General features: G+C 45.2%; 1 protein-coding gene across 5 annotated transcripts in view; it reads right to left on the reverse strand.

Annotated features, from left to right (window-relative positions):
• The window catches only part of ST8SIA6 (ST8 alpha-N-acetyl-neuraminide alpha-2,8-sialyltransferase 6), a 222968-nt gene that overhangs the window by 55719 nt on the left and 154641 nt on the right, over positions 1-12608 (reverse strand). For all 5 annotated transcript variants that reach the window (XM_073629720.1, XM_073629721.1, XM_073629722.1 and 2 more), the window contains one exon: positions 3819-3899. In XM_073629720.1, coding sequence (XP_073485821.1) covers positions 3819-3899 — 81 coding nt within the window. The remainder of the gene's footprint in view (positions 1-3818; positions 3900-12608) is intronic.

Raw genomic sequence — 12608 nt, forward strand, 5'->3', positions numbered from 1 at the left:
TGCACATTTTTTTGCAGGTTAACAGTCACTTTTCAGAGCTGCAGCAATGGCAGAAAAGTGAACATTCTATTTGCCTTTAGTAAACTTTAAAGTAAATTTAAATAAAGCGTTCTTTATTGCTGGAGGATAAACCTTGGCGAGAAAATGACGATTTTGAGTGGTCTTTCCTTACATCATTTTCGACCCAACATAAGCAAATAAAACACATCTTCGAACAACATTGGGATATTTTGAAAAATGATAAAATTCTTGGCCCATTATTGCCTGAAAGACCCAAAGTGATCTACAGGGGAGTGCCCTCACTTAAAAGTAAGTTGGCACCAACTATTGTAGACCCTCGAAACAGACCGCCCTTCTTCCACAATTGGATTGGATTTCATCCGTGTAAGAGGTGTACGGTTTACTAATATAATACATGTAGTAGAAGGATTAATAAAGAATTTCGATCAACGGCAACCAATCGAGTTTATCAAATTAAGCATTTTTGCACTTGTGCAACTACCAATGTCGTTTATCTACTGACATGTCCGTGTGGTAAATAATATGTCGGCCTTACTATAAGATCTTTCGCAGTTAGGGTAACCAAATGCATCAATTTAATTAAGTCTGACAGTACTAAACATACAGTCGGCATTATAGACAGTATCATGACCGAAATCCGACTAGTACTCAATTTTTGGCTATCGATAAATATATTGCTCCATGGAGGGGAGGAGCTAACCTAAGGGGAGTTTCCAGATTGGAAACTTTCTGGATATACGAATTACAGACCCACCACCCACAAGGTATGAATGTGAAGTGGGATATTAATTTGTTTATCAACCAGTCTTAATAGGAACTAATTTCTTTATTTTTTAATTTTTAATTTAAAAATGTTAATGAATATATTTTATTTATTTTATATATCTATTTTTCTCATATTCATGCAACTTTTAATTATGGCCATTTAGTGATTTTCATCCTATTTGGCACTGCAATTTATGGGGATGAAGACATTTGTTTATTCATTTTGTATATTTTTTATGTAACTGATGGCCCCACTTGGAAATTGATATATGGCTTTATATTCATGTTTGATATTACTAGTTCTTGGGCCTTTTTGGTGGCATTTGCAACAGAGTATATACTGTTGGGGCCTTATATATAATATTTCTTTTGTTAACATCCTTTATATTTGTGTAGGTGGACCTTATATTCATTTGCTTTCACCTATTATATGCTCTTCTATGTGGTTCCAGGCCCGCTTCTTAATTTCCATTCATATGACTATAGATGCGTTTTCAGGGAAGGCCCTTTCTTTAGTGTATATTCAGTTTATAGTTTTTAACATTAAAGAACGAGGGTTTTTTTTTTGATAATATGTAGTGTCATCACGGCAGAGCCGGTTGAATAATCCCGTTCTGTGCTTTATCTATATCGAGGTTTGGTTGTGTACTTGCAGTGTGGTCCGCGATGTTTGGGACGTAATGACGCCGCAAACGGTGGTCACATGACCTTCCTCAAAGTGAGGCTTGAATACCTTCCGGGCGGTACGCTGCGACGCTGAGAAGTGTGGACGCAGGGACGTCACGAGGCCGCCTTAGAACGAGGCTTGGTTCCGTGTCTTTACAGCCTGGTTTCTCTTCATTGTATAAAGAACACTTTATATATTATCCATTACATATATATAAGGGCAACAAATTTACTATCAATATCCAAAAAGATATTTTATTTAGTTCCGACCCTTCCGGTCCAATAGACCGGAAGTGATGTACTATTGTTACACTTCCGGTGCCATGGAATTTCCAATAGGGAGTCATTAGCACTTTATAAGCGGTAATGTTTGCGGGGTCCGCTCCCCAGATGATGGCTTTTTAGCAGAATCCGCTTTTTGTTCCTGTACATGCTTTTGATGATCTTCTATCATGTGAGTCTATCCATTTTTATCTAATAAATTTTTGTATAAACGGTATCACGCTATGCGAGTATTTTAATTTATCTTTGCATGGTATGTGAATATCCGATTTGAGCTCCCCATTGGAGTACTGCCTATAAGCTGCTGTCCGGGATCGTTTGTGTCAAGGTATACTCCTGGCCCAGGATCTATCGTGGCTGTTCAAGCAGATGTACCTTTCCAGTCAGCTGGTTTAAAAGTCTTTACGACTTGGGTGGTATAAGCCTCCCCAAGTCACCAACATCTGATAAGCCTCCTTATGATTATTGGTGATGGCTTACTTACTATCCCAACCTCCTCTCAAGTGTTGATGTCTGATGAATATGTGTCCTGATGTTTAGGATCATCCTCTTCATTTTTTGGACTTTTTATACATATTTGCCGACATCTTTTGGACTGTTGCCTTACTAGATTTCTTCTGTGTCCACATATTGGCACTTTTTCTCACATTGGTTATATGTATTTTTTCACTCATTTTATTTCCTTCACTAATTTGAGTCACTTTCATTTAGTTATGCATATATGTATTTATCATATTGGTAATCTTTTTTATTCCCTTATTGGGTAGATTTGGATCACTAATATATCCTTTTTGTGTTATTATACCACTTCATTATTAATTTAATGGTCAGTTTAGAGTTTATGGTTTATAGCGCTACACTTTTATCACTTATACATATTGCTTTGGTCTATAGCTGTGTTGGCTGCTATTTACACCTCCATTATACACAGCGCTGTACTTTTCTTTTTCATATACTATTTGCCTTTAGTAAACCAACCCCATAGGGATTGATTTATTGAAATCTGGTGCAGCTCTGCATAGAAACCAATCACCTTCCAGGTTTTTTGTCAAACCTTAAGGTGGTTGTAAAGCCTCAAGGTTTTTCACCTTAGTGCATTCTATGCATTAGGGTAAAAAAACCTTCTGTCCTTTTTCTTACCTGAGCCCAATCCGATGCACAGTCCATCTGTGTACCAGCGCAGCGGTACCAGCCACTGTCTCTCTCCTCATTGGACAGATTGATAGCAGCGGGAGCCATTGGCTCCCGCTGCTGTCAATCAAATCCTGTAACACGGAAGTGGTGGGCGAGGCTCAATCCCGCTTTCTGTGTCAGTTGGCGCAGCAGCGGGACTCTGGAGAGAGCACGCACGGGTGCCCCCCCATTGAAAGCAGCTTTCCGTGAGGGTACCCAATGAAGAGGAGGAGCCAGGAGCGCCGGAGGGGGACCCCAGAAGAGAAGGATTGGATTGCACAGAACAGGTAAGTATAGAGATGTTTGTTATTTTAATACAAAAAAAACCCCAAAAACCTTAGTTAGAAGCTGATGTGCTATGCAGAGCTGCACCAGAGTTTGCACTCTCCAGTTTTAGTATATAACCCTATAGTCTTCTGGCAAAATGACTGTTCACTTTGCAAGGGAATTTTCCCCCAGTGCCAGTGCATTCACATTCATAGGTGAAGCTCTGCTGACTTCCATCTTCCAATCATGTGCAAGCAGAAATACAGGTTTTGTTTTTTTTCTTGCACACAATTGGCTATTCTTTATTTGCAAACTGAAATGTTAACACATTCACTAAGCTCTGGGGAAAATCCCCTTTGCAAAGTGCAACTTCCTTTAGCAAAGTGAACAGTCTATTTGCCTTTAGTAAATCAATCCCTATATATCCATAATCCTGAATAATCATAAAACCTCTTTTACATAAGGCGGCTTAAAAAAATTTTGTAAATCAGTTATTGTCGCCTTTTAAAATATATTTAATTCTGTCAAGCAACATAAACCACAATTTAAATATCCATAAATATTCTTCTGCGTAACCCAATTTGTGATTTATCTTTAGTGGCTCTTTACCGGCAATAACGCACATGGGTATTATTCATACATACCGCTTCCTCAAAGAAACCGACAAAAGGCGATCCTGTACATCTCTGCAGAAGAAGCTGGCTGTGTAGTTGTGTGCTGGGATTCTAAATTTGAATACAAAAATAATTAAAGTTTTTTGTAATAACTCTAAAAGCTAATAAATAAATAAAAATAAAAAAAGTGTATACCTTTGTGACAAAAATAAACAGAAACAATTAAACAATTGAGTACTCTCCGTGATGCTTTTTTTTTTATTTGCACTAACATGTAATTTTTCAGGACAAACTTTTGGAGTATGCCCCCTTCTTTAAGGTGCTCCTAGCAGTATTGCTAGGTCCTTGAAGAAGGGGACATACCCCAAAATCTTGTCCTAAAAAAATTGTATGTTAGTGCAAATAAAAAAAAGTATCAGGGACAGTACTCAACTGTTTTTGTTGCACTAATACAGCTACAATCACCTCTGGGAGAAATAAAAAACAGCTGAAGTAACAGAAGGAGGCAGAGAAACACAGGAAGAAACCATTTCATGAAAAATAGATTACAGGACCATTAGGTAGTGGATGTGTATGGATTATTTTTGGAGAATAAGGCTATGGTGTAGTATCACTGTCAGTTAATCATGTTGAGATGGATATATATACACAATACAGTCCACAGGGTCATTTGTAAAAGCCCAACCATACATAAGAACATGTATACATAGCAGAGAACATTGGCTTGGTGGTTAGTTCTCTCTGTGCTTGCATAGGTTTCTTTCCACCCTCCAAACACATGCTGGTAGAACAAGGCTTACCTTAGAACGAAGCCCTCCAGCACTGTGCTGTCACCTTCCATCTTCACCCGGTCCTCCTTCCAGGTTCGCGGACTCCGTTTTGTGAGTGGCCAGAGCCACAATGACATCACTCCCACGCATGCGTGTTGGAGCCTCCGTTTACGTCACAGGAATCTGAAGGAACAGTATGGGTGGCCCGTTCCTTCATAGCGCATGTGTTGGTGATGTCACCAGCTGCATCTTAAGTAAATATCTCCTAAACGGTGCATGTTTAGGAGATATTTACAATACCTATAGGTAAGCCTTATTATAGGCTTACCTATGGATATTAATCATGCATGGGAGTTTACTCCCATTTTAACAAAATAAAACATACAGATTCCTCCATCACAATCAAGGTAGATAGAGGAATCCTTCACGCAGGGACTCTCGGCTGTCAGAATACATTGATCAGTGGCTGCAGTCCACTGATTGAGAATAGTTTTCCAAAAAGCCTGTTCAACAGAAGTCAATCAATTGAGCAGTACCAACTACATATGGATCAAAATCTATCCGCTTCAGCAGGGGTAGCCTAGATGGCTCAATTGAGTGCCCTACCTCCTATGTTCCTTGAGCCCCCAGCAATTAAAGCGCTATAGAAATACAAATTAAAGTATATTTGAACCCTTGCCTTGTAAAACAACCCATTCAGTTTAAAATTAAAATAAAAGGCAAAACATTTGTGTATAGATATAAAAAGCATTAGAAATACTTTTTATTTTTCACATACCCTCTGTTCTCAACTGCAATGGGATCTTTGAGAGGTGGTGGAGGAGAAACAGCAGCGCACTGTTTTTCCCATTGAATGGCTGTGCATGTCAGCACAGGTCTAATCAATGGAGGAAAGCAGGCTCAGTTCTTAGCACAGCTAGAAAACTAAGAACGCTGTGCTTTCATGCTTAGTGTGATCAGTTTTTAACTGGAAAGGACAGGATACTTTTTCATACAAGTACATGGGTACAGCAGGCACATACCAGGAATATAAAACATTGGGTGTACATATTCTATAAATTAAAAAAAAAAAACGTACCTTTGTGGCAGCCATGTCTTTAATCACTTCCCGCCCGCCGTATAGTAAAATGACGGCAGGCGGGATGCACCGCCCCTCTCCTAGAACAAGGCACGACCCCGATCTCAGTAAAGAGCTGATGATGCGGCTATTTACCCATGTGATTGGCTGTGTCCAATCACAGCCAGTAACATGTAAACAAGGAAGTGCCGTTTATCAGCTCTCCTCTTCTCACAATATCAGAGTGTGTGGAGAGAAGAGCCGATCAGCGGCATCTCCTCGAAGGGGAGACCTGTACAGGTAATCAGGGCACTGATCATCAGTGCCCTGATTACAGTACAGCCCCAGCAGTGCCCATTGGTGAAACCAATCAGTGCACATTAGTGATGCCAGTCAGTGCTGCCTTTCAGTGCTCATCAGTGCCACCCATCAGTGCCACCTATTATTGCCCATCAGTGCCGCCTATCAGTGCTCATTAGTGCCGTATATCAGTGCCACCTATAAGTGCCCATCAGTGCAACATATTAGTGCCTCCTTATCAGTACCACCTAATCAGAGCTGCCTCATCAGTGCCCATAATTGCCACCTCATCAGTGCCCATCAGTGCAGCCAATCAGTGTAGCCTCATCAGCGCATATCAGTGAAGGTGAAAAATTACTTATTTATAAAATTTATTGACAGAAACTAAGAAAACCTTTTTTTTTTTCAAAATTTTCGTTTTTTATAGCAAAAAATAAAAAACCCAGCAGTGATTAAAAACCATCAAAAGAAAGCTCTGTTTGTGTAAAAAAATGATAAAAATCTAATTTGGGTACAGTGTTGCATGATCGCGCAATTGTCATTCAAATGGTGACAGCGCTGAAAATTGGCCTGGGCAGGAAGAGGGTAAAAGTGCCCAGTAGGCAAGTGGTTAAAGAGCAATTCCAGGTATGGATATTTCATACATAGTTACATTGGTTGAGCTTGGACCAATGTAACTATGTATACACCATACCCGGCCAATGCCCCTGGAAGCTGGAAATTACTGAAGTACACATCGTTACCCCAGTGATCTCCACTAGCTTTCAGGTTCTGTGCTGAGCGGCTGTCCTTCTGTATTCTGAACACAGGAGGTCAGGCGCTTGGCGTAGGCACCATTCAGATAAAGATTTGCAATTTCTGAACGAATGCAAAACTTCCTCTGATTGGACAAGGTGGAGAAGTGCAGAGTTGATGTCACACGCTCCACCTCGTCCAATCAGAATGATTTGCATCCATTCAGAAATTGCAAAGCTTTCTCTGAATGGCGCCCAGGTCCAAGCTGGACCAATGTAACTATGTATAAAATATCCATGCTTGGAATTCCTCTATAAACCCCACCACTTTGCTGCTCCCCAGTCGTGCACAGCGGTTCCATCCCGCCAGCTCGTATGTTATGTAGTGATGTATGAGCCAACAAGATGAAATGCAGCACATGCAGCAGGAACTGGTATTCTGGAGGGGTAGAAAACCTGCAGCGGCCAGGGAGTTCCAAGACGCGGGTCGTTAGAAAGGTAAGTATACTGTACATGATCTTCTTTTACGGGCTGGGCTTTTCTTTACAATTGACCCTGTGGGTTCACTTTCAATATAAAATGTTACAAAATCTGTGTTTTTACCTGAAACTTACACATATGTGCTAAACAGAAACTAGCAAGTATTTAAACATGCGTAAAACTGGGAATCCATAAATTTCTCTTCCTGCGGAACTCTGTTGTTTGGTGGAACAAAAGCACAGCCTTGCCATTCCATTGTAAGGCCCATAAAACGACTTTACAAGTGTGTAGGCCCCTGCTAGGACTTGCAGGTATCCATATAAATATGTTACATTGGAGCTGATAATGGAAAACACATTCTTAGTATTCTGAATTTTAAAGTGAATGCAGCTAAATAGCTGTACAATTCTACAGCCAAATATTTGGCGTGTTTGTTTTTGGGTGCATCAGATTTAAAGCCAACTAATTTATTGCATCCAACTAGCTACTATCAGGTAAACAGTTTACTCTTATGCCACGTACACACGGTCGGACTTTCTATCCTACTTGGTCCGGCACACTTTCTGACGGACTTTGTCCGCCAGGTGCGCCGGACTTTAAAACGGACAGACTTGCCCACACACGACCGGACTTTGCGGCGGGCTAAGTCTGCCCGTCTTTCCGACGGACTTTCGCCGGAGTTACGGCGGACTTTCAGAATGAACGGACTTGCCCACACACGGACAAGTCCGTTCATTTTGAACGTGACTCAGGTGCGACGGGACTAGAAAAGGATGTCAATCTTGCCGCTTTTATCGGCGAGATTGACACCTTGCGAGCCCCGTCGCGGGTCATACCAGGCCCTTAGGTCTGGTATGGATTATAAGGGGAACCCCCCTACGCCGAAAAAACGGCGTGGGGTCCCCCCTAGAATCCATACCAGACCCCGATCCGAGCACGCAGCCTGGCCGATCAGGAAAGGGGGTGGGGACGAGCGAGCGCCCCCCCCCCCCCCCGAACCGTACCAGGCCGCATGCCCTCAACATGGGGGGTGGGTGCTTTGGGGGAGGGGGGCGCCCTGCGTGGCCCCCCCACCCCAAAGCACCTTGTCCCCATGTTGATGAGGACAAGGGCCTCTTCCCGACAACCCTGGCCATTGGTTGTCGGGGTCTGCGGGCGGGGGGCTTATCGGAATCCGGGAGCCCCCTATAATAAGAGGGCCCCCAGATATCGGCCCCCCCACCCTATGTGAATGAGTATGGGGTACATGGTACCCCTACCCATTCACCCAGGGAAAAAGTGTAAATAAAACACTACACAGGTTTTTAAAATATTTTATTAAACAGCTCGGGGGGGGGATCTTCCTCCAGCTTCGGGGGTCTTCTTCCGGCTTCGGGGGTCCCTCCGGTTCATCTTCTCCCGGCGTCCGGTTGGTTCTTCTCCGCTCTCTCCTCCCGGTGTTCCAGTTCTTCGGCCGGCTCCTCCGCTGTGTTCAGGTAGCTCTCTTGCCAGCAGAGGTCCGGACTTCTGGGCTTCTTGGCTTCTTGTCTTCTGGGCTTCTGGGCTTCTTGTCTTCTCTTCTCTTCTCCAGATGTTGACATGACGCTCTCTCCGGCTGGATTGCTCTCTGAGGGCTGTGTTGTGACTTATATAGGCGGAGACCCCGCCCCCTTTTGATGTCACAGTCCCTGGGCATGCTGGGACTGTGACGTTTTAGAGGGCGTGGTCACTGGGTGATGTTGATACTCATTCACATAGCGTGGGGGGGCCGGGATCTGGGGGCCCTCTTATTATAGGGGGCTCCCGGATTCCGATAAGCCCCCCGCCTGCAGACCCCGACAACCAACGGCCAGGGTTGTCGGGAAGAGGCCCTTGTCCTCATCAACATGGGGACAAGGTGCTTTTTAGTGGGGGGCATTAGCCCCGGTTCACACAGGGGCGGCACGACTTGCAGGTCGCCTCAGTGAGGCGACCTGCAAATGACTTCCGCGGCGACTTGCAAAACGACTTCTGTATAAAAGTCTATGCAAGTCGCCCCAAGTCGCCCCCAAAGTAGTACAGGAACCTTTTTCTAAGTCGGAGCGACTTGCGTCGCTCCTATTAGAACGGTTCCATTGTACAGAACGGGAGGCGACTTGTCAGGCGGCTAGGTCGCCTGACAAGTCGCCCCTGTGTGAACCGGCTCTAAATCAGTGTTTCTCAACTCCAGTCCTCAAGGCCCCCCAACAGGTCATGTTTTCAGGATTTCCCTCAGATGAAACGGATGTGGTAATTACTAAGGCAGTGAAACTGATCAAATCACCTGTGCAAAATAACGGAAAGCCTGAAAACATGACCTGTTAGGGCTCCTTGAGGACTGGAGTTGAGAAACACTGCTCTAAATGGAAACCTGGCACGAAGGAAATGTATAGGCTGCCATTGCCATTACCACAGTTGCCAACAGTCCCAATTTTCCCGGGAAAATCCCGATTTTGGGACCCTCGTCCCGATTGGAGGCTGTCCTGAATCGGGATTTTCCCTAAGGAAAATCGGGAATGTTGTTTTTTTTCTTTTTGGAGCAGCTGGCTCCAGCAAAATGGCGGTCGGCGCCGCCGCTCGATCTTCCCCCTAGTGTTGAGTATGTCAGTTGAGAGAGGAAGGGGGCTCGATCCGTGCAGCCAATGAGGCGGCTTCTTTAGCTGCACGGCCCCTCCCCTCTCCACTGAAGCAGAAGACATGGCGCCGCCGTCGCCGTGTCTAGCCGAAAAGTTCCCCAGCCCCGTACTGCGCAAGCGCTGCGCCTGCGCAGTACCGGGGGTCCTTACTTGCCGAGGGGAACTTTCTCGGCAGAACACCGGCCGCTCCTGCACTGAGCGGGAGGGGCTGCACTGAGGGGGGCTGCATTGAGGGGGGGTCTGCACTAATAGAGGGGGGGCTGCACTGAGGGGGGGGCTGCACTAATCGAGGGGGGGCTGCACTGAGGGGGGTCTGCACTAATAGAGGGGGGCTGCACTGAGGGGGGGCTGCACTAATCGAGGGGGGCTGCACTGAGGGGGGTCTGCACTAATAGAGGGGGGGCTGCACTGAGGGGGGGTGCTGCACTAATTGAGGGGGGTCTGCACTAATAGAGGGGGGCTGCACTAATAGAGGGGGGGTCTGCACTAATAGAGGGGGGGCTGCACTAATAGAGGGGGGCTGCACTGAGGGGGGTCTGCACTGATGGAGGGGGTCTGCACTGATGGAGGGGATCTGCACTAATGGAGGGGGTCTGCATTGAGGGGGTCTGCACTGAGGGGGTCTATACAGACTCTGCCGGGGGCACCTGATGCAAGGACAGACTCTGCCGGGGGCACCTGATGCAAGGACAGACTCTGCCGGGGGCACCTGATGCAAGGACAGACTCTGCCGGGGGCACCTGATGCAAAGACAGACTCTGCTGGGGGCACCTGATGCAAGGGCAGACTCTGCCGGGGGCACCTGATGCAAGGGCAGACTCTGCCGGGGGCACCTGATGCAAGGACAGATTCTGCCGGGGGCCACGCCTACACATGAATGCCCCACCCCCTAATTATTGTACGGCTCCGCCTACAGCCAAAAAAGTGTCCCACATTCACTTCACGCTGACTTTGTACTCATCACTGGGCCTCCGACCCAGAAAATATTGAACCACTTCACATAACACACCTGTTCACCCCCTATGGACCAGAGCAATGTTTACATTTCTGCTATGGACCTGTTAATTTGACAATAATTGTGTCATTGCTAAAGACAACAAGGTAATACATATATATTGTTTTCTTATGCCGCGTACACACGGTCGGACTTTTCGTCTACAAAAGTCCAACGGACGCTGACGGACTAAAGCTGGCTGGTAATCCGATCGTGTGTGGGCTTCTCCGGACTTTCAACGGACTTTTTTAGCCTCAAATCCGACGGACTTTAGATTTGAAGCATGCTTCAAATCTTTACGTCGTAACTACGACGGACCCCGAAGTCCGCTCGTCTGTATGCTAGTCCGACGGACAAAAAAACGACGCATGCTCATAAGCAAAAACTAAACGGAAGCACTCGGTCTAGTAAAACTAGTGTTCGTATTGTAGGTAGCACATTCATCACGCTGCAAAATCTGTGATCGTTGAATGCAGCGCATTTTATTTCTTCTTTACGAAGGCTCTATAAAGAACGAAGGTGTTTTGCTGTTCATAATCAGAGTTCTCCCAAACTGATTTCTGGATTCTTTTTCTCTTTGATCTCATGAATGATATAGTATGCATTTTAAAAACAATGTTTCCATACTAATAATACTTTTTCCCCTTTTTTTTTTTTAGGTTTGTAAAGTTAACACAAAGAACCCATTATTATTTTTTTTTTTATAGTGATTATTTTTTAGTTTTTAGATAAAGTTAACCCAAAGCACCGTTTTTGGTTACGTAAATTTTTGGATTTTCAAGACTTACCACTTGAACATTATTAACATTAGTAATGTATTTTTGGTGTGTTTTTTTTCAAACTCAATGAGATTGTTGTCCCTTGTTAATTTAACATTGTGTGTAAAATCAATGATTTCAAAGAAAAAACATAAAGTCTTTTGCTAAACTCAAAAAATGATCCATTTATTCATGGTCAAAATAAAATAAAGAGGAAGTCAACGCTGGAAAAAGTCGGTGTACCAGAAAATTGGGATCTTGCGGAGTCCATATAAGAGGGAGCACAATCTGGTCCAAGAATCCCAGAGATCAACAGCACCAGCAGATGATCTAGATGTCCCCAGACTGTGGTCCTACAACAGCCTGCGTCTTCTGTCAGACCAGACTGAACCCAGGTCATCATTTTCTTCTCTTCCCTGCAGCCTTTCCTCCACGCTGCCCTGCAGCCTTCCCTGTAGCCTTCTTTTGAGGCTGTGGCTCTGGTGTTTCAGTTGTGGCAGGAGGAGGAGGAGGAGGAGGAGGAGGAGGAGGAGGAGGAGGGGGGGCTGCCTCATGTAGTTGGGTGTTTTGTGTTAGCGTGCCCTGCAGCCCCTTATGGATTGTTTCCCCAAATAGGCGCTCACAAATGAGGCGCTGCTCCCTATTCATCTGAAGAAGCCTGCTGGCTAAGTAGCAGCCATAGGATTCTTCCGCTTCGGGGGGGCTCCTTAAAAAACGGGTGGCCTCTTGCATGAGGCGCAGGGATGCGTCCTGTGTGACCATCCCCTTCCTGGCCCTTTTTTTGGGAAGGTGGAGGGGAGGCACTTGGGATTCGGTCAGGCTCCTACTGGGCCCAGCCACCTCACTTGGCCCAGCCACCTCACTGGGCCCAGCCACCTCACTGGGAGCAGCCACCTCACTGGGAGCAGCCACCTCCTGCCTGACACTGGGCCCAGCCTCCTCCAGGATGATGGTGAATCCGGCCTCCTCCAGGCTGTCCATGGGCCTGGTCTCCTCCTGCCTACCACTTTCCCCACATTCCTCCTGGATGGACTCATCCTGTGTATAAAAAAAGGACAATAGTTTGAGTATATTTTTTTGGGTTCATCAATGAC

This window comes from Aquarana catesbeiana, linkage group LG05, assembly GCF_042186555.1.
Source record: "Aquarana catesbeiana isolate 2022-GZ linkage group LG05, ASM4218655v1, whole genome shotgun sequence".
NCBI lineage: Eukaryota > Metazoa > Chordata > Amphibia > Anura > Ranidae > Aquarana > Aquarana catesbeiana.